At 42.8% G+C, this 27,324-nt stretch overlaps 3 protein-coding genes across 5 annotated transcripts; 2 read left to right on the top strand and 1 right to left on the bottom strand.

Annotated features, from left to right (window-relative positions):
- The first annotated feature begins 1,032 nt into the window (after nt 1–1,032).
- On the top strand, nt 1,033–8,122 carry cep55l (centrosomal protein 55 like). 3 transcript variants are annotated; one of them, XM_061706325.1, is made up of 11 exons: nt 1,033–1,105; nt 1,767–1,980; nt 2,093–2,200; nt 2,591–2,746; nt 4,711–4,764; nt 4,840–5,130; nt 5,721–5,914; nt 6,093–6,216; nt 6,326–6,397; nt 7,192–7,317; nt 7,489–8,122. In XM_061706325.1, the coding sequence occupies exons 2-11, from the start codon at nt 1,792–1,794 to the stop codon at nt 7,699–7,701; spliced, it is 1,527 nt and encodes a 508-aa protein (XP_061562309.1). In that variant the 5' UTR covers nt 1,033–1,105; nt 1,767–1,791; the 3' UTR covers nt 7,702–8,122. The 3 variants fall into 3 exon arrangements, with proteins under 3 accessions (XP_061562309.1, XP_061562308.1, XP_061562310.1); XM_061706324.1 differs by having other exon boundaries at nt 1,043–1,105; nt 1,770–1,980; XM_061706326.1 differs by having other exon boundaries at nt 1,086–1,095.
- Nucleotides 8,123–8,908: 786 nt separating this feature from the next.
- On the bottom strand, nt 8,909–10,950 carry rbp4 (retinol binding protein 4, plasma). Its single transcript, XM_061706152.1, has 6 exons — nt 10,874–10,950; nt 10,602–10,710; nt 10,378–10,514; nt 10,195–10,301; nt 9,551–9,763; nt 8,909–9,432 (listed from the first exon to the last, which is right to left on the bottom strand). The coding sequence occupies exons 2-6, from the start codon at nt 10,701–10,703 to the stop codon at nt 9,410–9,412; spliced, it is 582 nt and encodes a 193-aa protein (XP_061562136.1). The 5' UTR covers nt 10,704–10,710; nt 10,874–10,950; the 3' UTR covers nt 8,909–9,409.
- A 2,506-nt stretch (nt 10,951–13,456) lies between these two features.
- pde6c (phosphodiesterase 6C, cGMP-specific, cone, alpha prime) lies at nt 13,457–26,714 on the top strand. The gene is made up of 22 exons (XM_061663863.1): nt 13,457–14,192; nt 15,607–15,759; nt 15,847–15,936; nt 16,842–16,982; nt 17,067–17,141; nt 17,224–17,288; nt 17,471–17,537; nt 17,908–17,955; nt 18,061–18,210; nt 19,030–19,173; nt 19,252–19,317; nt 19,499–19,654; nt 19,762–19,869; nt 20,854–20,963; nt 21,053–21,140; nt 21,219–21,319; nt 21,953–22,060; nt 22,156–22,219; nt 22,872–22,946; nt 23,037–23,120; nt 24,278–24,431; nt 24,808–26,714. The coding sequence occupies exons 1-22, from the start codon at nt 13,725–13,727 to the stop codon at nt 24,849–24,851; spliced, it is 2,559 nt and encodes an 852-aa protein (XP_061519847.1). The 5' UTR covers nt 13,457–13,724; the 3' UTR covers nt 24,852–26,714.
- Nucleotides 26,715–27,324: the final 610 nt, after the last annotated feature.

Here is a 27,324-nt window from a genome sequence, read left to right as displayed (position 1 = left end):
GCGTTGTTCACCTCCCTCGCAGTGTCCTGCGCGGGCAATCGGATTGTGTTTACAGCGTGGTCGTTGTTGTGATTAATTGCTGAAAAACAATGTTGCCACTTTTAACGCGTAATTCACAAAAATACATTGAATTGGTCCATCTTTAAACAACAGCGTTGACCTTTGCAAACACAACCAATCCCTCTTGTCAGTGTTTGCCAGCCTTTATTGAGCCAAGGAATATTTCTTTAAAATCGCACGGTGCAACACCAACCAAAAATGTCGCAAAGTATGTGTCGTCAAAATGATGACCTCATCATAATTTACTCACAAATTTACTTACCCACTGTGTGTGTGTGCCATTCTGTTGTATGAATGGTAACTGGTGGATGCACAGCTAATTGTACTGCCATCTAGTGGAAGTGCGTAAAATTGTTTTGCCTATCACTATATGTCGCAGGCATAGATAGGTGAGCGGCGATATCTTGATAGCAAAAATCAAATAAGTTGAAATTGGATAACTCACAGATGAGAAACTGCCTCCCTTTTTCTTTTATAATTCATCGACATGTCTATAAATATCACTGTCACTGCAAATAATTGTACGCTACTGCTACTTATGCTGCTACTTTTGTTATCTGTTTTTCTTTCTATTTAGATTAGATGTTAATTTTCCTTGGCTCCCCCTGAAAATTCTGCTTTTGTCTTTTTTTTTTTTTTTTAATGAAATTTAAATGCAACCTAAGATCCGGCAGAACAAGACCATCCAGTTGAGAGGAAGCTGTCCACGACAAGTGTGCGTTCCATTCTTCGTCACGGGCAGCCCGGTGTTGTTGACTCGCAACGGCGTTAGACAATACTACAGATTAATTAGACATAACAGTCACATTTTTAGAAGTATAAACGTTAGAAAAATAATAGAAATTACGGATGTATACAGTTTAGAACCGCTGTTTTCTGAATAGCGTCGCACCACCAGGCGACGTCATACGCGAGGTCGTAAGCAAACGCACCCGCGCGATAGTTGCGGAAGTGACGTCGTGGCGCTGTAATTCAAACTTGAGGAAGCTGTTGCCAAAGACACCGACTGACTGTTTTGGCAACAAAGACGCAGTTGTATCCTTGCGTGAGTGTATCTGTTTTTAATAATAAGCAGTGTTTAACTTCATATTTTATCTTAAGGGGCAAGAGGAACATATTATTATTATTATTTTTATATAAAGCCCGTCAGCTTGCGTCTAGTGACAGGTGCGTTCGTGGTTATGGCGTCCCAGTAATAATGCTAAGTGATGGCTAGCTAGCGTGTTGACTTTCCTTTTGTACTGCATGGGACTGCGGTACTTGGCGGATAATATTGAGATTGAGCACATGCTCTGTTATTTTCACTAATTGAAGAGCTTCAAAGGTGCAATTTAGCCTTCTATATGACATATGCTCACTTAATTCCTGGTAAACAGGGCTTTTTTCTGGGGGGGGGGTCTCCAGGGCTGGTAACCGATATTTAGAGCTGATATTCATTTGCAGCAAAAGGGAAACTATTGGTGTCATATTTGTTGAATAATACACACTCCAACACTTAAATTTGTTTAAATGCCTTGAAGCATTATGTTTCTACGAAACCGCTTTTCGGATATTAAAGGTTTTCTTTTGTCTTTCACAATAGACTTTTTAAAATTCTAACAAATATCGACTGTCAAAAAAAAAAAAGAAAAGCCTGTACTGCGTTAGCACTCTACCCTGCGCTAAGTTGGAGCGTATGAAAAATGAAAATTAACCACCTATTCTAGCAGTCCAGTTGCTGTAAAGGCCACCATGACATCCAAAGGGGCAAAAGACACCATAGTCGCCAAACTGGGCTTCAAATCCAGCAGCTCCTCCTCCAAAGCCGAAGCAGAAGTGGAGCGAGTCAGGAGGGAGAACGCTCACCTCAGGAGGAAGATGGACGAGTTGGCCAAGCGTCACAGCAGGCCGCCTGACTCTGACAAAAGCAAGTTGCTCGAAGTGAGGACGGGGCACGCGGCGATGTCTGGGCCATGAGCAAGATTCACGCAGTGGTGTGACTTGTTTGACTGCTTTAAACTCCCCTTTTGTGCTTCATGTCGCTGTATCGCAGAGGATTGTTTCGCTGGAGACGCTTCGCGAGAGGAACAATCAACAGTTGCTGGTCAAGGAGCAAGAGTTGGAAACGGTTAGGCAGCAGCTGTCAGCTAAAGGAGGAGAGGCACGTATCTAGTGAAGCGTAAAGCTGAAAACAAATCGTACGGTACTGTGCAAAAACACTGTCAAGTTCCACATAAGGACAATTTTGACTAAGAAATGTTTTCAACACCATCAGTAGTAATAGATTGTGTTTGAACAGACATAGCCTCTTTGGCTTTTGTTCTATTTATCAATCGAATGTGTTTTCTCAGAGTATTCTTATGCATTTGTTTATGTTGGTTTATATGCGCGAGGGTCAATCGCCTGATGTGCAGCGGAGACTCGCCGATTGTACGTTTTCTCGCGATTGTCCAGTCGCTTTTGGCCGCGTCGCTCGCTGTGCGGGGCCTCAGCTGTCGTCCGGTTTAACAGATTTGTCATTGCTCCTTTTGAATTATGGTCCCCGTTTTAGGTGGTGGCGGCACTGCAATCCCAGCTGGACCAGCGGCGCAAGGATGTGGACAAGAGGGACCTTGACTTCCAGAATCTTTCACAGGAGACTGAGAACCTAAAGAATAAGCTGGCCACTGTTTCCGCCCGCTGCCAATCTCTGGAGACGCAAGCGGTGGTATGTTGAGCTTTCCACAACATTAGGGATCCTTTTTATTATGGTGTGGTTTTCCCTCACTGTATTTTTAAATGAATTACATGAAGATTAGTTAAGCAAATTCAATTTTAACTAATCAGGCGGTGGTTCAGTCAACGGAGACTTGAAGTCTTAATTATACTCTCTGATTCTAAAAGCGATATAGAATAAACGGACACATACTGTATGTAACAGATCTGTAAATTGATGTATTCTGCCAAGCGGATGAATATTCATGTCGGGCTGCTAGCTCCAGTGTCCAAGATGTAATCATCTCCACCCTAATGATGTTTAACCCCTACATATTGTAAGTATCTGGTCTAAAAGTAAAAAAAAAAAATATATATATATATATATATTTTTTTTTTAATTATTTATTTATTTTATATATATATATATATATATATATACACACACACACACACACACAATGAAATGCACTTTCTCTTTTCTGTGAAACATTTAAGATTGATTGATGTCAATCAATCTTAAATGGACGGAACATTCCGTCTGTGCATGGAAATTAACACTCTAAGGGTTAAGCCGCGTCAAACTAAATTCAATAAAAACCAAATGCACTTATAGCTCTGGCCACTGGGTGGGACTGTTTCACCTTTGCTGGCGTTGACGTAATCTCCCCGGCAGTCCTGTCAGTGTCTTGTCAAAACATCAACATTGTCATCACTCACAAGACACAGCCCAGCGGGAAGCCCAGTGACACTAAAACACGCTGGTGTCGCTGCTTTCTTGTTTGTCATGTCTGCTTTTTGCCAGGTTATAAATAGGCAGGAAGTGTGCGCATTCTGACTCACGCTGGGGTTTCAAGCGGCACCGCAACCCCTCTATGGGAAGAAAAAAAAATGATCACAAAATAAAAACAAACCTGAAACTACAAATGATTTCCGACTTTATGCAAAGCACCCCAAAAACAAAATAGAGGTTGATTCTCGTACTCAAGTTTGAGAATCAACACTTTGAGAAACGCTGCATTCACTCTTTCCTTACTATGTAATAAGTATACACAGAGTATTGGAATTTTTATGGCTTGTGTATTGTAGTCCATTCATCAGTCCAATTCAGAGTAGGTTTTGATCACGAGTCAGACACGGCCTTAATTAGGTCATTGCTGTCGCATGTTTACAACGTACTGAATGAGTACTTCCAGGTCGATGGATTACCCCCTGAAGAAAATGATCTGCCCCACCGCGCCCCACGCCCCTATCCTTCCTGGACGCACGAAAGCTATTAGTTGACTTGGCGTGCCAGCGTTTTTAATCCACCCAGGAGAAAGTTGACAAGCTCGCCGTTCTCGTCTGCGAGTGCTAACAGATGATCATTTAGATGCCGCCTGTTGTGACAGTGCTGTCAAAAAATGTTATTCTGCCATGGGTTAGACGTCGGCAGGGAACTGTGGGGGGTTTGTAGTCAGAGATGACGAGTTATGAGTGCGAAGACCCCCCTGACGTGGCCGTTGAGAAAGAGGCCTCATAGCGAGTGCCCCGGGGTCATGACAGTGCAGAGAATATACACCGATGGCTGACTTTCACACTTTCACACTGTCAACTAACACTGAGAAAATCGACTTGAGTGTGAACCTGTTGGAGGAGCAGAGTTTAGCTTTAAAGTTCAAGGAAAGTATAGTTCAAAAGCCAAACACGAATCCATAAACTGAACGCAAATAGGGCGGCGACATCCCTGTTCTTTATTTTTATTTGATTCAATTATGTTATTGCTTACCCTTTCGCGAGGGTGTCAGTGATGAGTAAAGATCTGATGACAACTAAAAACATTTTTGGGGGACCTGCAAAATATTACACCAAAGATTAGCTGTACTGTACAGCTCCAATAGCCTCCACTCCTCTGAGAAGACTTTCTGTAAGGATTTGGAATCTGTCATCCATTGCTTCATGCTTTAATCCAATGTTACGTTGTCATCGTGTGCTTAGAATGGACAGGCATCCACTGCAGACTTGGCCTTGGTACAGGATCAACTGAAAGATGTGAGTACAGGATCCCCATGCTATTTAACATCCACTCCAAATGAATAGAAGTACAGTTGAAAGGGTCTCCACTAGGCCCTGGAGAAGAACCAGCAGTGGCTGGTGTACGACCAGCAGCGAGAGGCCTTCGTCCAGTCGGTCCTCGCCCGCACCCACGAGCTGGAGCAGCAGCTGAGCCAGGCCGGGCGGCAAGACTCTACTTCTACCACCGCCGCCGCACAAGATGCTGCATCTGAATCCTCGGAGAAGGAGGCGCAGCTCAGGAGCCGCTACGAGCAGTCCATGTTGGCCTCGCAGAAGCAGCTGGACGAGCAGAAAGATCAGCTCGCCAGAGCCCGGCAGGAAGTCGTCAAGCAGAAGGAGCAGGTACATAGTGTTATTTTTTTTCCCTTGAAATATGATGATTTCAACTGTTGATTAATCGATGACAGGACATTAGTTCAAATTGACAATGCCGAAAATGCACAAACAAATTATGATTCAGTTAATGGTTTGGTCCCTAAGATGTTTAAAATTGGACAAAAATGTTGATTTCCCCCCCTCAAGTAAACGTTTGCAAATGTCTTATTTTGATTAATCAAAAAGATAATCGGAATATTTACTGGTGAAAGGCTGAAATTCCAAGGATTAATGTCTCGAATTTAGACGATTCATCAATTATCAAAATAGTTGATTAATTTCATAATCGATAAGTTGTCGATTAATCATAGCACCTCTATATGCTTTATTGCGAAACCGGAGCACAGACATGTGACTACTACAATGTAGATTGGTCATTCTCGGACTGTAGACAAGATATTACAACAAACCCGAATTAAATGAAAACCTCCCTGGTGCAGGTTACTATGAAATGAAGTGGTAAATAAAGTAATAAAGTTAGCATAGCATTTTTTTGGAACATAAATCTTCTTATTCATGCACGTACTGACCTAATGAGTTTCGGCGTCACCGCACAGTGCGACAAAAGTCAGGCCGAGCTGCAGCGCCAGACTGAGCGCGTGGCCCGGCTGCAGGAGGAGACGGCGGCGCTGCAGCGGCGCTTCGACGACAAGTACGACCAGCTGTCGTCCCTCCAGAGCAAGTACAAGGAGAGGACTAAAGAGCTGGAGGAGGCCAGGGTGCAGATGCAGACGGAGCGGCTCAGCAGCAGGTACCGCGCCTGGAGCGCAAGTTGAGAAAAAAGTCAAACAACTTATACAGTGGGTGTATATACTAAATTGTACAGTGTATGTACCGCATAAACCTTTTCATCGTTTGGAAACACCCAAAAGTACGTGTGATTTCACGGCGAAAAGGTCTATATCATATCATTTAAATTTTCAATGTAGGAATGCAGTGTCCGAGGAGAGGCAGGTGTCCTCGGATCGAGCAGACAGGATGAGAACTGAACTGGAGAGCATGGACCTCAGACTGGAAGAGGAGAGGAAGAGATCTGCCGAGCTTCTGCTCCAAGTGAGCCTTTTTACACTTTTTTAAGACGTTTGATACTCGTACAAATGCGAGTGTCCTAAATGAGCATGCTATGCAAATTTGGGCTAAAATTTGGATTCAAACCTGACAGGTCAACCTGCTGCAGAAGTCTCTTCTGAGCCAGAATGAAGAGCAGAGGAGGATAGCGGCACTAGAGCAGCAGGTGACACGGCAACAAACCGCGACACTTATTAAAATATACCATATTGGCTCTCTTTTTCCATCAGAAAAAAAAGTGGGTAAAGTAATATCTTGAGATATGAGTTTTATTTGTTTCCCCTGCCTTTTAAAGCCATAGACACTCAAAGTCACAATACTATCGCAGAACGTGAGGATGGGGACCCCAAGTGGACAAAAATTATGCCTGCATCTCACAAGCACGTTATTGTATTTAATAATGCAAATTCAGTTTTTATCCAATTAATCGATGGAATAATCCTGAAGAATATTCAATTCTAAAAATATTCGATAGCTGCATTTGAGTAAATAAACACAGCCCGGCCACTTTATACGCCAAACCACACCGACGTATAGTTAATGTTACCCCAAACAGTGAACATATTGCATATTGCAATGGTCATATGATACTGTACCTGTAAATCAATTTTAACATATATAATATTGCTTGTACACAAACTTAGACGATACTTTTGAGTTTTCTTGAGGCGGTACAGTCCAATTTTCAGTGTTTTCTGAAGGCCACCAAAATAACTGATCCCGTACCACTTTTTGACAGGATTGTTTTTCCTAAATTAGGGACCAAGAGCTGTTTCGAAAAATCTTTTCTAAAGTGTTCAACAAACATTGGCAACTATGTCTTTTGAGCAAGGCATCATCAAAACCCCAACAACTCGAAAGGCAACACTGTTTTCTCTCCCGCCTTTCCGCCGAGCAGTACATTTTCGTTCGCCTTTTTGTCAAGCGGTACGAAGGCTTCTTATCTGTTCCGTCTCGAAGATCCAGCTCTCGGTCAAAGACTTTGAGAATGAGAAGATGGACCGTCAGAGCGTGCAGCACCAACTTCACAAAGTCCTCAAGGAGCTTCGCAAGGCCCGTGATCAGATCGCCAAGCTGGAGTCTTCCGTAAGTCTCGGTTTGGGCCGCAAATTCAACCCTGTGCACCTTTTACAGCCCTAAAATGTCGAAGCTTGACTCTTCGTGTGTCTTTTGACGCTCTGGGTGCGCTACTGTGCAAAAACTTGACATATCATTTCTTTGGGACTCGCGTGTCGCTTGTTTCCATTGTCCTGTCAGAAGCATCCCACCAGCCGCTTCTCTGAGCCCAGCTCATACAAGGAGCTGGACGTGGAGCGCCTCACCCGCGACGACGCCCGCTCGCCCACGTCGCCCTCCAAAGCCGGCAGCCTTCTGGACGAGAGCTTCTTGGAGTGCCCCCGCTGCCGGGCTCACTACCCCACCAGCCGCCACCGGGAGCTGCTGGCCCACATCGACTTCTGCTTGGCCTGATGTGTGTGCGTGTGTGCGCGCTCCTGCCATCCCCTCGCAGAATTATAATCATGCTTTCTTCAACTTCTGACTGGACACCTCTCCATCTTGGCAGTAAATTAAACTATTTCGAAATCAAGAAGCCAACTTTTGGTTTTTAAATGCCAAAAATTGATTTTAAGGGACTTCCTGCTTCCAGTGTCAAAGCTTAGTTCTTGTGTCTCAAGTTGTATTTATTCTTTTGGTTGGTTTTTCATTGAGCTACTTACTTTTTAGTAGTAGTAGTCAGTTACTATACTCATAATGTGCTCTTTTTAAGATATTGAGGGATTATATTTGTTTTTAAGCAGTGTGTGATTGTGTATCTCTATCATTAAGGGACAAAACCTTTTTCATGATTATTATTGGAACATGCTTGATTTCACACTCCAGCCTGCTTGGCACTTTTTTTTTTTTTTTTTTTTTTTTTTTTATAAATAGCTTTTTTTGTGTGCACAGCATATGCAACATCAGTGAGGATGTTATTTATTTACTGTGCTTTGTGAACATTTAAATGGTCATTTTCTCAAGCAGACCCTCCCATGTGGCGGTGACACTTTGTTGTCTTCTCTCAGCACTCATATTTTATTTATGTCTTTTTTTTTTTAATCTGCCCACTTGCATCTCCACCTTGACATGTAATGCCTGCAGCCCCACTAGGCTGCAACAAGATTGCGTTGAGTTAATTCCTTGTACTAAACTATTTAAGGCAGTGGATTAGTCTTCTCGGTTGAAAGAAATGTGTCTTGGTTACTGCTCACTTGGTAAAGTGACCTTTTTAGTTTTATTTTTTTGGGTGGGGGGGTGGAGGAGTTTGTCATTTCCAACCTTTTGTGCTTAAGCCATCTAATCATGTTATTTTCCTCATACTGTAGTGTGCAATAAAGGTGTGGCGATACTTTGCTCGGTCTCTCAGGACTTTCTTTTAAAAGTGCACTCGTTCCAGTTATGTTTGGACCTTATGATTTATTTGTTTTTGTCCTACTTGTTTCAATAGTGACCCGCTGTGAGGCTTTGTACAATTACGGAGTAGTTCCATTGAGTCGGGCCCGCGTGCTGTGATAAAAGTTTCAAACGAAAACTTTTCGATCGGGTCCAAACGCGAATACATGAATTTCTTATCCGCATCTTGCAACGTGAATATTTCAGCGCAATAAAAAGTGAATGAGCCAACAGCGTGAATGTTTTATTTCACAAAACTATATCAAGTATGCGGAATACAAATCTTTTTTTAATACCAAGCCTATGACTTAACAAGTCTACTTTTGTACTCTGAGACAAAAGTGTAAAAGCAATACCAGTGATTTGGGAATCCTGTCCCCCCCTCCCCCCACCACTTATAAACATGGCAGGTAGACTCCTCCAGAGGTATGCTCCTGTTGATGAGAGCTCAGCCTCACTTGAAAAACATACGGCATATTATCCATCCATATGAACATATTTTTGTCATGATGGCTTTCTCATAAGTAGACGTTTCCTGACTGATGCAATAGTTTTGGCGACAGAGGATGAGAGTGTTTAAAGACATTTGGGAACATGTGATTTCATAAATGTAACACTTTTTGACATTTTCTTTTTTGTTTCTGTAAAGGAATAGGCTGTCTTCCATTTAAACACAAGAAGTCGAGGGCGCTCTGGTGCGGGGTGCACAGTCCCTCTAATGGGGGCTGCAATAAGAAAGTCCCTGAGATCAACTGCTGCTCTCGCAGAAGCCTGTCAAGCAAAGACAGAAAAGGCAACATGAATTCTCAAGCGTGCTGAATGTTTAGACGGCACACCAGAAGAGACTCGCATCAGTCCGACTGGAACGGCGTCAGCGTAGGCGACTCACCGTTGTGTGCGACGCGTCTGTATTTGCCCAGTAGGCACAGTTCGGTCTTCTTCTGGGTGACGACGTGCTGGTCCTCTATTCTCAGACCCGTCACGTGTCTGGAGAAGACGAAAGAGTAGCTGTCCAGACAGGTGCCGTCCGCATCCAGCAGTCGGCAGGAGTAATGGATGGCGTAGTTGTCGTAGTCGGTGTCGATGACCCAGTGGTCGTCATCTGAAAGCGGAGGGTAGCCAAGACAGATGTTAGTCTTATTGACTGACATCTTACATATCAACCACGTTCAAAAATGTCATCGGTACTACATCAGACTTAATTCCAAGGCGCAGATTGCCAAGAATGTGTCTTGGTCATAGTCGTAAAGACCCCTCAATTGTGTAGGCAAGACTGTTTCACTTATTGTGAGAATATTTGGCTTCGTAGAAGTAGTTGAGGTCCATAATTCTTTCGAAAAAATTCTGTAACTTGTTACTAGCTACGGTGGACCTAAACTCTGTCCTTTAAACTCTCAGCTAACAAAGAAAGATCCCACCCGTGAAGACCCAAGATGCACCGGCAAACCTTGGCTTGGGCGGGGTAGTAGTCAAGTTCCATAACTCCTCAGACGGTGCACATAGGAATTGCTTTAGTCCAGGTCCAAAACTTACTTCCACTCTGCAGGTAGGCCGCGACTCCCCGATACTTCATCCTGAACTTGGCGGGTTCGGGGGTCTCCTCAAAGGTGGCGAGCATGTCAGCGCACATCTCCCAGTTGCTGGGGTCCGAACAGAGACCCGTTGGTCATTGCAATCGACTTGGTAACAAGGGCGGGGCGTGCGAGGTCAACTCACTTGAGAATGATGACTCTGCCTTTAGCGGTGGCGGTCATTGTGCCGTCTTCGGCGACGGTAAACTGGGCCACGATGTTGTCGATGAGGAACAAACCTTCAGGGTCCTTTTTTGCAACTGCGTACCAATTCCCCGCGTACTGTGAACGGAAGAGCACTTGTTGTCGTTCTGGACTCAGCCAATGACCCACCCGATCGAGCAATGCTTACATAACGTTGCAACGTACCCTGGTCCTGTCAAAGTTCTGCATGACCTGAATGTTGGCCACTTGGCAATCCTGCGCCCAGGCCAGGGCCAGGAAACACAGGGATACCACATATTGGAGCATTCTGGTTCTAAACAGGACAAACGATGGGAGGACAGAAGAAGAACTACAGTTCTTACTAGTGACAGTTGAGTCAAGGAGTCCTAATTGCGTCAATAAAAATGGAAAAGTGCCAATCATTTGCGTCCAGGGTCCAGTCAGGACAAGAGTGCAGAGATGTGATCGATACGTACCTTTGTAGCAAACAGACAAAGTCAGCTCCCGCAGATGAGGGCCGCCGAGGGGCTTTTATACTGTTGGCTGCGGTTGCATAAGGACTCCCGGAGACCTGAACCTCCCCTACGCTGCGCACCCAAAAAAAAAAGCTCGCCTTCCATTGGACCAAAATTTACATAACTGCAGGCTTCAGTTAACTTGTGTGCCCGCCTTTCAGCCAAACATGTGTTTTTCATGTTCAGCATTTTCTCATCTTACGAAAACACCAGCCCGCAGCGCCAAAGAGAGACATCTGGAAAAACGAAATGAAAAGTGCAATGCACAGGCAGTCCCATACAATATCGATTTACTCTCGTAGCACGTTTTAAAACAAGCAGTCCTGCACACTAATATGGAGCGTCATGAACCGAGCCTGTTTTGATTTACTCAACTCCTTATGGTGTCTTTTGTTGACTTGATTAAATTACCACTTCTGTTCATATTGATGACAGGCAGAGGGCAAAGGTCCGTTCAATTAGTTCGCAGCAGTCAATGAAGAGGTGACTTGAACGTTTGCCCAAGAGTCCACAAAATCAAAACACATCTTTGAAAGCGACGACGCAAACGTGTCCTCCATTCTTCTTAAGCCACAGATATGTGGCGCACGATCGTTTAATCCACTGTAATAGCTTTAAGAAGAATAAGAAACAGTTTACGTTTCCCCCTGGTAGTTTTGAGGTGAGATTGACTAAATGATAGCAAGACTTGTCAATGGTAAATCGGGGTTGTTGTATGCCACGAATTAAGTTGTTATTGTAAGGTAAAATTCGTGTCTAAAGTGTCACATCTTTACCGGTTTAAATTGTCTCTCTCATCTTGTGTCAAATTCTTCTCATCTATTGATTCAGATTGAATTGGATGTTTTGCAATATCAACCGTCTTCTGACTATTAAATAAGAAGAACACTGCACAGCTAAGGTAAAGACATCTGCAGCCGGCATACCCCGAGGGCTCGTTGCAGATGCGTCCAAAGGCAACTGCTACGTTTCACAATCAGAAGCGTTGGCCAGCCAGCGATATATGGCTGGAGGGGGGGGGGGGGGGGGGGGGGTGATCTTATGCAATCCAATGTATCAACTTGGCTGTAAATCCCCCTCACATACTTAAAGGAGTTTTTTATTTTGTTTTTTTGCCGTAAGACATTAGAAGACAAGACAAAATTATAGCAGCTGATGTTTTTTTTTTTGGGGGGGGGAGATATAAAAGATATAAAATAGAATGTGTGAAAAGTAATGCCTCCCATGCATATACTGTATTGATGTTTATATATAAATAATACCATATTCCAAGTACCAATACTTGGTCGCTACTTCCTGGTTGTCGCGTATGGCAGGGGTGGTCTGGAATGATACATTTGTATTTGCTAAGACATTTTAGATGGAACTTGCCCAACCCTGTCGGCAGAACATTAGGATATTCTGCAAGAAGCCACAATGATACCGACAACGGGATACTGCGGTATATCGGCGTGTATTTAACGCCACACGTCACCAATTCCTGAAGCGCGAACACATCCTATTTACTTGCAGCATTCCTCACCTTGCGTAGCTCCGCCTCCGAAACGAATGAAGAAAAAGAGGCACCGCTTGTCTTGCCAGCCAGCCGACCAACAAAAGCAAACCCCCCACGGTGCGGTTAATAATAGGCAGCCATCTTTGTTTAGGTCTCAGATGTCCCAAGTCCTGTTAATGGTCCCATTTATACTTGGAGGATGGTGACTTCCATGATGACTTCCTCACAGGGAGCATGTGTGAATCGGGAGACTGCGCCACAGTGAGCAGTAGAAGGCACCGTGCACCACTAAACCTTTATTTACTGTACAGGCGATATTTGAAACAACAGATGACATTCCCGACTGTCATAAAAGTAGAAGAAAAGTAACCTTAATGACAAATTAGACAAGACACACCATCATTTTTATGCCGGCTGCAATGAATTCTAACGAGGCGCAGGCCTCAACATGACCTTAAAGTGTGTTAAATTCTGGCGAACTTTGCTGACACAACCTCAGGCTACAAGTCGTAGCCGTACTTAAAAGCCGAACGCTGCCTTCACATGACAAGTCAGTAAAAAGTCAAGTTTTCCCGCACATACAGCAACTCACATTTTTGACAGTCTGCTGAATGTTCTCCAAGTTCCGCATTCCTCAGGTGAGGTTTGTTTTTCATAATTGTGCAACCCCAATGTGTTTATTATCGAAGTGATATTGAATGATGTTGTCAGCCTCAGGAAAGTTCAGTAGAAAAATAACCCCTTAATACAACTTGCACTTTTTGTTTCTTTTTCACATTCATAATTTTATAGTTGTTCTCGTCCTTGCCTGCATTTCAGTTTTCATTTTATTACCTTGTGTTTACACTGTATATTGTCTCCCCCCCGCCCCCCTCGCTCTCTTTTCTGTTCTTGTAAATGATCTACTTCCACATAAAGTTGGGTTGAACACCCAGCAGCCTCGAGTTGACCTGTCACAATGTGTCATGAGCATGGCCTTCACTTATTTCCTCCCGCTGTGGCTGCATCACACCTGAACTGACTCTCCCCCTGCACACAGGCAGCACAGCCAGATATAAAATGATCAGCGCTGGGATTTGCCGGGGTTAAGGACGCTTAGAGCAGTGCTTTTAACGGAATGACGTCACATTAATTAGCGGCCGCTTTGAGCCTTTCAGCCTCTAAGCCGCGGTGCGTCCCGGGACACCGTCAGTGACTCCCGTTGGGGACCGCGGAGGAGGATGCGCTCACCGCTTTAGGACTTTTTTTATTTATTTATTTTTTTCCTCACAGGTGATGCTTTAGTCGGAGAGTCAAAGGTTTTTACAATTTGCAAGAATGGCGGATCAAGACAGCGTGGCGAAATATCTGGACAACAACCCGCAGTTCGCCAAAGAATACTTTGACAAGAAGGTGCGGGCGGAGGCCCTCACGGCCGCTTTCTCCGCGACAGTCCAGGTGAAGGACACGGCCTCCTTCAAGGATGTCAATGCAGTGCAGGAGGCCGCCATCATCTTCGAGCTGGTGCAGGCGTTGCAAAAGCAAGGCGTGGTAGAGGAGTCTCTGCACAAGGTGCTGCAGCGGGTGGCCCTCATCCTGCAGGCCGACAGGGTCAGCTTTTACTTATGCAGGTCCAGGAACGGGATACCCGAGCTCGCCACGTCCCTCTTCGACGTCACCCCGACGTCCAAGTACGAGAGCAACCTGGTGCACCCCCAGACCGAGATCGTGTTCCCCCTGGAGATGGGCATCGTGGGCTTTACGGCCTCCTCCAAAAAGCCCCAAAATGTTCCCGACATCTCCCAGGTGAGAAGTACAAAATATATGCTCGTGAGTGCAATAAGGGCTCGGACAAAATAGCAATATCACGCTGTACATGACACCGGAGCTGCAACGACGAATCGATTCTCAAATGAATCGACAACTATTTTGATCGTCGATTAATCGTTTCGAGACGTTAACTTATAATGGTCCAAATCCTCAAAATTGTAGCCTCCCAATCGCCTTTTTTCCGATGTTACAGACCAAACCTGCCACTGAATCATAATCAATTTCATGTTTGTGCATTTTCTCCACTGTCATTTCGAAATAGTGTCATGTTTTTGAATAAAGACATGGAAATGTAAACAATTGTTTTAATACAATTAATTGTTAAATAAATAGATAACTGACATTATTTGGTTATTAAAATATTTGTTAGTTGCAGCCCGAGATCCGATATCCATATGTCGTTCTCTGAAGTCACGGAAACGTTTTAATGTCAATCCCTGTGCGGTAGTCGGATTTCTTTCATCGATGTCTTTATTGTGATACAATCAGTAGAGGCCGGATGGAAGCTCCAGTAGAGTTCTTATTGACAATGTCATCAGTATTTATCGATATACCAAGTGTTGTGTCTGTTTATGTTTAATCGTGGTGGGGCAAAGTATTGATATCGTGACGTAATGCATTGATTCCCAACAAATTGACCGTCACACAAGCAAAGTATCGGGATATTATCGGTATGTATGTGTTGGCCAAATGATCAATACTGTGATGTATCGTATCGTTATCTGACATCTCGCTGTAGTATTGATAAAACTGGATCAAATGCCGATGTTATCGCTGTCCCAAGCGCACACTAATGACAATTTTGACTTAAAAAAAAATCTTTTTCCAATGAATGAAATATTGCACAATCGCTGTGAAAGTGTCACATCTCTTGTCACATGTACATTGTGCAGGTGTGCTTAATGTTCTGTCCGCTGGCTGTCGACGTGTGCTTGTCTCGCTAATGCTCTTAAACGGGCTATCAAAAGGTAGCTGGCGTCGAAAAGCATCCTCGGCCCATTTAATTTGTTTAGCCCAAAAATATGGAAGGTGACGCCTCAATTTGTCAAGAATAAAATACGAAGCGTTGAAGGACTTTTTATTGCAGCTCGCTACCTCATCATTACTCAAAAGACGTTATACAATCAGAGGAGTGCTGATTTCTGGTCAAAAGTAATTAAAGGCTGTGATTAATTCCGAGTTGTCTGCCATCAAGGTTGATTACTGACAAGCCAACTAATCACCGGTTATTTATGAAAGCAAGCAAGATGAAATTAATTTCGGAGGAGAAATATAGAAACTGTCGTCATCAATGTGGTCTTGGCAGAAGTTTATTGTGTAACGTCCTTAATTAAACCACGTGGGACTAAATGGGTAACTGACGTCAAAATGTTCTGTTTTCTTCGCCCAGAATAAAAAGTTCAGCGACTTTGTGGACAAGCAGACGGGCTACAAGACCAAATGCATGCTCACGTTCCCCCTCATGGCCGACAAAGAGTGCCTCGGGGTGGTCACGGCGCTCAACAAGATCGGAGCGCCTCACTTCACGCCCGAGGATGAAGCGGTACTTGCAAAACAATGCCGGGACTGCAAACATCACATATTTGTAGCGCTTACCCATTGGCTCTAATCTTTCCAACGTGCTCCTCAGTTCTTCCACAAGTACATGACCTTTGCTCACGTCATCGCCTTGCAGCATTACACAACCTACATGTTCAACGTGGAGTCCAGGAGGAGTCAGGTACCTTGAATATTTTCTCTCAAAACGAAATTTCCCGAGGAATCCCGAGCACGTGGGAGAACATGCAAATTCCACACAGGTAGCCCGGATTTGAACCCACAACTTAAGAACTGTGAGGCAAATGCGCTAACTAGAGATGGGAATTGACGCGAATGTAGCGATTCCGATTTGATTATCGATATACTGCTCATGGATCCGATTCCTTGTCGATTCGTTTCTCCATTCTCGCTGGGTGAGGTCCTGAAAGAACACAAGCGGGTACAAACTCTTTTGAGACTGAGAAAAGTCAAAAGGAGAACTTGTAACGTCCGTCATCAGCTCTCATTTAATCCGCCGGGTATCGATTTTTTCCACCGGACAGTTTTTGCAATTTAGGGCTGTATTATCGGCTGAGCTGGTTATCAGCGCCGATATTGGGCATTTTGACGCGTATCGGCATCAGCCTTTTTTCAAAATCCAATGTCCGATAAGCGATCAATTTAAAACTGGGGAAACTTCAGGGAACTATTATTACTTTTGATTTCCATTTGCAGTTAACTTTCTAAAGAGCCACTGCCGACCATGGGAACTCCCTGCACTTTTTCTTTTGGTTTGAACTTTAAACAAAGATAAGTGCAACATAAACATTTCGGTTATATGGAAACCTAGGAAAACTTTAGGCAGCTCTTAATTTGTTAAAGCTTTCATTTAACATTAGAAGACACGCCGGCGGCCGACTTTACGTAATCAATTCGAGCACAATGTCAAAATATTGAAACATAACATATGCCTGAGCCCCACGAAAACAAACACATGCAATCACTTGCTAGTGGCTGAAATCAGCTCCACGGACGCACTCCCAAAATCGTTAAAACGTTTTTGTTCGCTGCCATTTTTGCGGCCAACTCCTACGCTGCCGTGTCTAGGTGCTGCTGTGGTCGGCCAGTAAAGTTTTTGAAGAGTTGACCGATATCGAGAGACAGTTCCACAAAGCTCTCTACACCGTGAGGACCTACCTCCACTGCGAACGATACTCAGTGGGCCTGCTGGACATGACCAAAGAGAAGGTTGGTCTTGAAGAACCAATGGGAGCGCCGAGAGTTAACAGTCAACGATTCTAACCTTCAACTACCTCTACTCGCTTTGATTAGGAATTCTACGACGAGTGGCCCGTAAAACTGGGAGACGTGGAACCTTATAAAGGACCGAAAACGCCAGATGGAAGGGTACCAAACTCTTCTCAATAGACGCAGCTTGCTACTTTTAGTCGACAAGCTTCTATATTGGCTTTTCTTTTTCCAAATGTAGGAAATCATCTTTTACAAGATCATCGACTACCTCCTGGAGGGCAAGGAGGAAATTAAAGTCATACCGTGAGTGGAATCAACTTCGGCTCACACACCCGCACAATGCAATCCAAAACCGCACAGATGTTTTTAGGTGACATTTTAACATTCTTAACGGTCAAACAAGTGTACAAACAAATTACCACTCTACTGTCAAATCATATCATGTATGAATTGTTGCTCAAAAAGTTGCTGTTTGTTTCTTTCAGCGGTCCTCCAGCAGATCATTGGGCTCTGGTTAGCGGACTCCCCACCTACGTGGCAGAGAACGGCTTTGTAGGTCCCGCCCACTCGTCAATTACCCGCGATAAATCATTGAGTTCAAAGTAAAGGGAATACACAGTAGTTCTCTGTTCGTGCTGTTTTCCCATGATGCAATGCAACCAGGAGTTGCCTCTGGGAATTGATTGCAAACGGGACTAAACCTGTGCTAATTACAATAAAGCAGTGTTTCCCAAAATTCATAGCGCTCAAAAAAATGTCGCAAAAGTGTACATGTATATATATATATATATTATGATGATCTCGCCTCAATTTCCTCAAAAATATACTTGCTCATTGTGTCGTCTGTCATTATACATAGCTGGGATAGATAGATATTTTTGGGGCGGTAAATAAACAATACTTGTTTTACTGTCTTTCGCAGATTTGCAACATGATGAACGTGGCCGCCGATGACTTCTTCACTTTTCAGGTGCACACTCGGTATTATACACGAGTCCATTCTCTTATGTTGCGTCAAATTTGGTTTGTGCGTTTGCCTGCGTCTGCCGCCACCCCCCACCCCGCGCCCGTGCAGAAAGAGGGAGTGGACGAGACGGGTTTCATCATCAAGAACGTTCTGTCTCTGCCCATCGTCAACAAGAAGGAGGAAATCGTGGGCATCGCCACTTTCTTCAACAGGAACGACGGAAAGCCGTTCGACGAATACGACGAGCAGATCACCGAGGTCAGTCGGGCCGGTCCTCAGATTGCGTCATTTCGTTTTTGTTTTCCTTTTTGTTTGAAAAATGTATTCTCATATTTTGACGTTTACTCGCAAGTGGAGTGTTCACCTGGATAAAAAAAAAAAAAAAAGCGGTTCAATGAATGGGAATGCTAACCTACAAGCGGAGCAACAATTATTTTTCTTTTTTTGCCGGGATTACATTACTTTGTCTATATTTGCTCACAGTGCACCATCGTTAAAAAAACAAAAAAACATCGTACAGTCCTGTCATCGTGCGTCGTCCCCCATGAAACAACAAAGTAGCCTGATAACTAAAAAGACAAACAAAGACAAATAGGGCACTCCATTTCTTTGGCTTTTTGCCATTTGAATCCCATTTGCGCCATTGCCCATTGAATGCTTCCAAAAAGCTCTTTTCTTTCCACTTCTTAAAAACAATTTACTGGCTGTGATTGCACGTTTTCCTTTTCTTTCTTTTTCTTTTTTTTCTTTTCCTCCCCGATCTCATGGCACACAATGAGCCCTTCAATTAAGAAAAAGGTCTTTGTGATTTGAAAATGTGTGCGCTCCACATTAACTTGCTGCCCTTTTATTAGTAGAAGAAAAAGTATCCAAAACAGATTTGCCACTTATTTCGGTAATGAGTTTAACTATTGAGGCAATTAGATAAGTTGGTGATACAGCAGTTGATTCTTGTTCCCTCATACACGATCTCCCTCACACCCTCTTCCTTCATCTTCATTTGTCTTTCCCACTTGTTCCAAGCCGTTTATTTTTTTAATGTTTTTATAAAAACATCCTGCGTTGCGCTCTCGGCAGGCGCTGACCCAGTTCCTGGGCTGGTCCGTGCTCAACTGCGACACCTACGACAAACTCAACCACATGGAGTACAGGAAAGACATCGCCCAGGAGATGCTCCTGTACCAGACCACGTGCACCACCGACGAGCTGCAGTCCATCCTGGTCAGACCTTCCCGCTCGGCATCACGCGTCAACACAAAACTTTATTTCTCGTTTTGTTTCTTTTCGCCTGTAACCCAGAACACCAAAGAAAAGTTTAGCAGTGAGCCGGAGGACTGCGACCAGAAGGAGATGTACAAACTATTGGTAAGATGGATGGACTGGTTATACGAACTTTCCATGATGTAACAGACGATCAAGGTTGAAAAGAGACTGCTCTGATTTTTCACATTTGATCTATAGAAATATTAATGGATAAACAAGCGCGATACAAAAAACAGACGGGATGGGCGGATCGTGACTGTCGAACGTCCTGTTTTGTGCGCAGAGAGCGACGTGCCCGACGGCCGACAACGTCAACGGCGAGAACCTGTACTCGTTCGGCTTCAGCGACTTCCCGGTGTCGGAGTTCGACCTCATCAAGGCCGGCATCCGCATGTTCTTCGAGCTCGGGGTGGTGGAGAAGTTCAAAGTTCCCGCAGAGGTGAGGTTGCCTCGATATTCCATCTTCAGGCGACCTCGCCGCAGATGTCATTTTTCGCCGTGATGGTTCTTTCTCCTCCGTTCTTTTGTGCGCTCTCGCTCTCTCAGACGCTGACCCGCTGGATGTACACGGTGCGGAAGGGTTACCGGGCCATCACCTACCACAATTGGCGGCACGGCTTCAACGTGGGACACACCATGTTCTGCCTGCTCCAGGTAGCGCCGCCGCCCGCACTGCCGATGCAAAGGATGAATAGTACAAGGGACTCACTTTGGAAATGTACTGTATTCATTTTTGGTGGAGGGGAAAAAAACAATCCAGCAGCAAATTTGTACACTTTCCCTACTGAGAAATGAAAATGACCATTACATTTTTCTTGTTCTTCCTTGGGAGTTTTTTAATGATTGAATTTTTTTTTTCTCGGTAGATGTTAGGTTAGAGCTGCAAAAATGGATGAATTGACAACTAATCGCTGATCAAATGAATCGGAATGAACTATTTTAACCATTGATTAAAAACATTGAAACACAATCAATTTATCTGTGTGCATTTTCTGCACTGTTAATTTGAAATCATGTCCTATTTTTTAATAAAGGGATGGGAAATTAAGAAATGTTTTTTATTGGATTCCTCAATTCATTGAAAAAAACAAATGACGGATTCATCGATGATCAAAATAATTGTTAGTTGCAGCCCGAGCTATAATTCTATGTTTTCATTTCATTGGGAAAAGAACCACATTTAATAACTTAAATGAGTCAGAATGGATCCTCCAAACCACATGCTTTCAACCAATCGTAAAATAATTCATAATTCAAAATCAAAAAATCTTAAACAATTATAAAATACGGGTTAGCATTCATACATCATTTAGGTTTGAATTCTGGGGGAATAATGAGTCACAAGTTCACAAAAAGTGGATGTAACAGGTTCATTATGTAGCTTTTCCCAACCGGTGGAGGCAACATTTAATCACTATCAGTCGCTGGCATAAATATTTATCGAAAGCGACATTATTTGTAGTAAATAAATGATTTTCCGACCAATTAGGAGAAATTGGGTAATTTCCAGTGGCGCATCTGATGACCTGTGACGGCACACTGGTTGGGAATGGCTGCATTAGAGTGTGGAGGTGTACCTAATGAAGTGGCCAGTGAGCGTACATGCAACAAGCGATGCACTTGTGCCTGCGTGCGCAGACAGGGAAGCTGAGGAGGTACTACTCCGACCTGGATGCCTTCGCCATGGTGGCTGCTGCTTTCTGCCACGATATCGACCACAGAGGCACAAACAACCTCTACCAGACCAAGCAAGTCCAAACATTTCATTCTGTTCATGTGTTTGTGTGTCGCTGTTATGTGATTGCTTTTTTTTGTTTTTCCCCCCCTACCCCACCAGGAGCGCATCTCCTCTGGCCAAACTTCACGGCTCATCCATCATGGAGAGGCACCACTTGGAGTACAGCAAGACCCTCATGGGCCAGGAGGTGCGAGGCGTTCGCCGACAGCAGGCCGTCGTCCGGACCTTTTGAAATCCTGACGTGTTTTTCGCCCGTCTCTTGCAGACCCTGAACATCTTCTGCAACCTTCAGAAGCGCCAGTTTGAGACCGTGCAGCACCTGTTTGACGTCTGCATCATCGCTACCGATCTGGCGCTTTACTTCAAGTGCGTTGCAGTAGTTGTGACACGAAGCCTCTTGTTGCTAGGTAGAATTCGTGAGGGACAACATTTTGAAAATGTTTTTTTTTTTTTTTTTTTTTTTTTCCCATCAGGTAAGTCCTCCTCACCAGTAGTTGGCGCTGCACTGCGGCTGTTTGACACATCGATGAATCATCATGTTCGTCAGAAAGAAAAAAGCTTTTTGTTCACAATTAGCTGTCATTGTGTTCATTAAAATTTGATGCGTTGAAAGTACTAACGCGATCTGTACTTGAAATAATGTCCTGTTTTTTAATAAAAGGGTGGAAATGAAAAATAATAATAAATACAAAAAATCAACAGATCAGTTATTAAAATAATCATCATTAACTAAATGATATTTATCCAGCTCATTTAAAAATAGATATTCATATTTCATACATTTTGTTGCACAAACGCAGTCACTTGTTGCTAGGCAGACTCCGTGGGGCACTGTCATTTGTTGAAACTCACAGAAGCCGGGAATTTATGAGGCAACTTTATGTATCCCAAGCACATTTTTAATGCTGTAATTAATGGAATTTCTCCCTTTTCCACAAATGCAAAAATGCCACAATGTTGCTTCATAATGAACATCGTCCGTGTGTGTGTGTCACGCAGAAAGAGAACCATGTTCCAGAACATCGTGAACGCCACGGAGCCAATGGCGGATGAAAAGGAGGCCACGTCCTACATAGCCAACAACCCCATCAGGAAGGAGATTGTCATGTATGCAACACACAGCCCGCCGATCATGCGTCACCTTTGTTTCGCTTTTTTTCCATCCCTATTCGGGACTAGCTATCTGTCTCTCGCTCCTCTAGGGCCATGATGATGACCGGCTGCGACCTGTCAGCCATCACCAAACCCTGGGAAGTGCAGAGCAAGGTGGGTGGCCTTCGCAGCAAGAACTACAATGTATGGACAAAAGTATTGGAAAATTACAACTACGGTAGAAACAAAATAAGGATTTCTTTCTCTATGGATATATCGATAGATATAATAGAAATATTTTTTTTAAAGTCTACACACCCCTGTTGAAATTGCAGTTTTGTGATGAAAAAAAATTAGACCAAGATAAATTATTGCAAAACTTTTGTAAGCAATAATACTATTCAAATGACAAAAAAAATATTTTTGATAGGAGAAGAAAAAAAATACAACAGCTGAGATAATGTTGTTGCACACGTTTGCACACCCTCTTATAAGTCAACAACAAATGAAGTGCATCTGTTCTAGTAGGCTCTTCCTGGTTTTTTTTGTTTTTGTTTTTGTTTTTTTGCTTTCCGGCAGAAGCCTGCACTCCTCCTCCTTCTTGCATTGACGAGGCGCAAGTTCAATTTTAAAGGCGATTCCGTGGATCAAGATATATTTTTTTGCGCCCCAGACTGGAAATACATCACAAAATAAGACAACACAGATGAACGAAACAACTTTTTCCTCATCGTTAACAATATCATAGATGTTAACATATGTTTTAAAAGATTTTTTTATCGAATTTTTTTAGAGCTCTTGGTGTCGATCTTGTATGTGTCTCCAGGTCGCACTGATGGTCGCCGCAGAATTCTGGGAACAGGGAGATTTGGAAAGGTCTGTTTTGGACCAGCAACCAATTGTAAGTCTGTAAAATTTGCTATTTGCTTCTTTTTAAAAACGTATTTTTCTTAACTAAAAATTGCTTTTTGCGTGTGTGTGTCTCTTCCAGCCCATGATGGACAGGAACTGTGCCGAGCAGCTACCCAAGATGCAGTGCGGTTTCATTGACTTTGTGTGCTCGTTTGTGTACAAGGTAATGACTTAATTAGCAGCCTTTGTGCTGTGTTGCGATAACGCCGTGATAGAAGGCAGACAAGCTATTTGCACATGAAGTCCGGATTTTTAAACATTCCATTGAGCCCAACAGTCAATGTTATGTGTTAGGAAGTAGTTGTTTTGATATTGTCATGTGGCTTTTTGAAATTTTTTTTTTTTTTTTTTTTTTTTTACGAGAGGTAAAATGTCAATCAACTATGGAGCGTCAGGCATGACACAGGAAATTTTTTTTTAAATAGTGGCTATAATACACTGTCGATATAAATTGCGCACAACGTGTTCATTTGTGGGTTTAATATCATTTCCATGAACAACTCGGACGTCTGGGGAAGCAAATGGAGAGCAATTCTTGACCACAAGTTGATATTTTGTGTCATAAATTGGTTTAGTATTTAGTCATTTTGGGAGAATAACATTTTAATATATTATGAAAAAAATATGAGGTAAAAAAAAAAATTTAATCACAACTTTAGAATATTACAAGGCAAAAGAGGGGAAAAAATTTGTAATTTTTCAGGGATAAAAACATTTTCCTGAAGAATAAAATCACAATTTTACTAGATAATAGCGGTAAATCATGAAATATCGCAGTAATATTACAAGGAAAACATTTTAGGAGAGTAAAAGGAGAATAAACATACATTTCTCTTGCATGAGTTGTAATTTTAGGATAATAGTAGGAAAAAAAGAATTCTGTTAATTTTTATTTTGTCTTGAAAGCAAACATTTTCATGGTTTTATTTTTTTTAGTTCAGTACTCTCCCTCATTTTTTTTTTTTTTTTTTTTTTTTTTGCACAGTGTTGCAAATTATTATTTTCGTGGCCAGAAATGAGCATTTAGTCACCACATTATATCTGTGTTGCGCCCACTATTTAAAAACAAAGCAACATGTTGGGGGCTCTGGAACAAGAAGCCCTTCAACATTGATTCCTTGCAATGAACACTATGCATGAATAAAAGGCAACACATCATAAGGTGGTTCTTGGTTGAAAAACACCATGAAGTTAGTTGATCCTGTTGGAATGTTCCTTGGCCGTTTGCCGATGACCCAAAAAAATATTTGGACAAGATGGCACACGCGTGGTGGGCCGCCCGACTTGGACTCAAAGCGACTTGTCCGTCCATTTTGTCAGGAGTTCTCCCGCTTCCACAAGGAGATCACGCCCATGTTTGACGGCCTCAACAACAACCGCGCCCACTGGAACGAGCAGGCCGAAGTGTACAACGCCAAGATGAAGGCCATCGAGGACGAGAAGAAGAAACTGGAGGAGGAAGAAGCCAGGAAAGGTAGCGTCCAGCAGTTTTTGCCCACACTTTTGAAGCCACGCGCAGGACAATGAAGTAAATACGAGAAAAAATAAATCAATCTAAATTCTAAGAAAATCGAGCTAACAGTCTAATATACGTGGGGGGGATCATGATTTTCAAATGTAAAAAAGATTTGTTTTGTTTTCTTGAAGAATAAAATCATTTTATGAGATAGTTGGAATATTGCAACACAAGTGTTATAATTCTTGGACAACGATATGTATTTTTTTTTTCTCTTTAAAAATGTCATATTAAGAATTTTCAAGTTTTTTTTCCCCCATAGGATATTCTTCCTTTGTGATTTTCTTTTGAGATTTAACTGTTCCATCTGGTCACTGGCCTTTTTGTTTTCCAGCTGGCGGAGGTGATGGGAAGTCAAAAACGTGCGCCATCTGCTAAGTTCTTCGTCGCGACACTCGGATACGGACTACAGCTGGACTGGTTCAGCCTTTTGATTGGATCTATAGTTCTTCGTGGTTACCAGGTCTGGTCTAGACCACATTTTTAGTCTCATCTAGTCCTGCCTGGATTAGCATTCCAAGGAGGCCAAATCCGAAAACGATGAGGAACAATGGGAGAACTCTGAGGACAAGTTGTACGACGGAATATTTTTTTCTCCTTTTGGGGAATCTCTTCTTCGGACAGCACCCATGGACGTTACCCTGTTTATGCTTGCTAGCTGATTAGCACATTGTGGAGTTGCACTTGGAAGATAGAATTTTTTATTTATTTTTTTTAATATCAACTAAAAATAGTCTTAACAGGAAGAAAATGTACACAAAAAGGCACTGAGTAGATGCAAAAGGTTGTGGACGTCGGATTTATCAAATTCTTTATGCACAATATTCGGATCACGTTCAAATTTGGTGTATTGATCACAATGCTTGACATCCTACCATGGGCCAAAAGTGGCATCACTTACTTCAATTATGACGAACTTGTGATATGAGTTCCCATAGAAAAATCCTCGAGGTGGGACAAAATGTCGATATCAGGGTGTATCGTTTTCTCTTACGATACCGTGTCGATACGCGAGCATTAAGTATCGATATTATGAAAGGTCTTAAGTATTTAACAAACAATTTTACAACGTATTTATACGTGCTGATGTTAAAGGGGTGTTTGCAATTTGCAAAAAAAATTAAATACAGCAAAAAAAGATGTAACTCGCTAACATTTAATGTTCTAGTAAGAATTATGAATAAGGTTCTCTTCTGGGGGAACAAGTTGTGTGTGCCATCTGTCTCCAATTGGTTGTTTTTCTCGGACGCTGTGACTGTAAATATGACTGTTTTAACAAATGTTACAAAAAAAAGTTTTTTTTTTTTTTTTTTTTATTGCAAATGCCTCCTTTAAATGTACAACATACAGCGATAACATATCTGGTACTAAAACAAACAGACAAAAAAAAGCTAACTGGACATATCAAAGTGTGTCATGATGTTCAATGTTTGACCATTATTTTTGAAAAACAAACAAAACAAAGCAAGATTAGACATCGAACTACATCCAGCGGGTTATTTATCGGTTTCAGAATATTGTGATCAATTCCCACCTCAAGTAGATAAAAAAAAAAAAAAAAAGATATATTTTTTTACACGTACTGGCTTTCTGAGGATCATGCAAAAACACCAAGAACACGTCACCCTTTATCTCCAATGTGATATGATTTAAATGGGAAAAATCCATATCAATCTCCCGCAGATGACTTGCATGATTTCACTCGTATAAAATAAAAAAAAAATAAAAAAACCAAAAGAAATAAAAATGGTTACAATAAACGAAGCATGAAATGGATTTGAGAGATGTACGAGGCACCTTTTGCATCTGTAAGGAAAAAAGGTAGTGGGAATCCCTTAGGGGTTTTATTGCGTGGCTAGCGAAGCCTTATCGTATGTTGTGTTGATAGCGTGACACACGCATGTATTGTGTTATTGATTGGGTCGAGGTCCGGTTGCAGTGCCGCAATCGCTGCCTGGAATGCCGGAACTGGGTCGCCCTGCACTTTCCCCATATCCTCCTCCTCTTCCACAATGTCTTCACCTCCAATCAATGAGGCATCAATCGAACGTCCCTAATCCAATTAGGGGAACTTTACCTGGATACACTTTCCTCTGCTTCCTGAAGAGCCAAAGAGTTGTGCACCCAAAACGACAAAACTCGCCGTCCCCCTCCTATCAGACATTAGGAACTTTTACTGTTTCAGGTATGAAATGAACTCTTCCTGTATGTATGTACTTGTAACGGCAAATAAACAGCTGCATGGAGTTGTAGGTGTCACTTCGTCACACATGCATTTAGAAGTGTCAAGGTGAGACAAAGAATGTGGAGGGGGGGGGGGGGGCGACGACAAAAAAACACCCCACTCATCAGGGGCTTAGCAGAGACAAGCGCTCCTTCTTAGGTCTCATATCGTGCGGGGATCTTAGAGGCTCCAAAGCTGGATGAGCCGGGCAGAAAAGAGGATCAGCGGATTGTTTCTGATCCCCCCCCCCCCCCCCCCCCCCCCCACCCGATTCAACACTGTCTGGCCGTGTTCGACATCCCGAGCGCTCAACGTGAAGCGAAGCAACTTGTTGTTCGAAAATAATGCTCAATAAGCACGCAAATACATCCCGTAACAAAAAGAGTTAAATTAATGTACAGCACTCTGCAAATTATCACTGCTAGTTTTCTTGTTGCCTGCCTGTTTAAAATGGGCGAGAGAGAACTGGAAATTAAGTCAGAAAAAGTGAAAATGAGGGATGTCTCAAGCACATTTGTTTCACACCCGAGTTTGAGTCGCTTGGTTTTGTGTATCTGCTGATATCGAGTCCCGATCCGATACTTCGGCAATGTTTTAAGAAAAAAAGAAAGCACAAGAAATTGTCTC

Source organism: Phycodurus eques, chromosome 19 (assembly GCF_024500275.1).
Source record: "Phycodurus eques isolate BA_2022a chromosome 19, UOR_Pequ_1.1, whole genome shotgun sequence".
Classification (NCBI taxonomy): Eukaryota; Metazoa; Chordata; class Actinopteri; order Syngnathiformes; family Syngnathidae; genus Phycodurus; species Phycodurus eques.
The sequence above is the reverse complement of the archived record's forward strand: the minus strand, read 5'-3'. Positions and strand labels throughout refer to the sequence as shown.

Coding starts and splice junctions, on each gene's coding strand:
- cep55l (XM_061706325.1), top strand. CDS start 1,792: ATGACATCCAAAGGGGCAAAAGACACCATAGTCGCCAAACTGGGCTTC. Junction 2,747..4,710: donor CTCTGGAGACGCAAGCGGTG/GTATGTTGAGCT, acceptor TCGTGTGCTTAG/AATGGACAGGCATCCACTGC. Junction 5,915..6,092: donor ACGGAGCGGCTCAGCAGCAG/GTACCGCGCCTG, acceptor TTTTCAATGTAG/GAATGCAGTGTCCGAGGAGA.
- rbp4 (XM_061706152.1), bottom strand. CDS start 10,703: ATGCTCCAATATGTGGTATCCCTGTGTTTCCTGGCCCTGGCCTGGGCG. Junction 10,302..10,377: donor GGCAGAGTCATCATTCTCAA/GTGAGTTGACCT, acceptor TTCGGACCCCAG/CAACTGGGAGATGTGCGCTG. Junction 9,433..9,550: donor CAGACGCGTCGCACACAACG/GTGAGTCGCCTA, acceptor TTTGCTTGACAG/GCTTCTGCGAGAGCAGCAGT.
- pde6c (XM_061663863.1), top strand. CDS start 13,725: ATGGCGGATCAAGACAGCGTGGCGAAATATCTGGACAACAACCCGCAG. Junction 15,760..15,846: donor TCACGCCCGAGGATGAAGCG/GTACTTGCAAAA, acceptor CGTGCTCCTCAG/TTCTTCCACAAGTACATGAC. Junction 23,121..24,277: donor TGTGCTCGTTTGTGTACAAG/GTAATGACTTAA, acceptor CCATTTTGTCAG/GAGTTCTCCCGCTTCCACAA.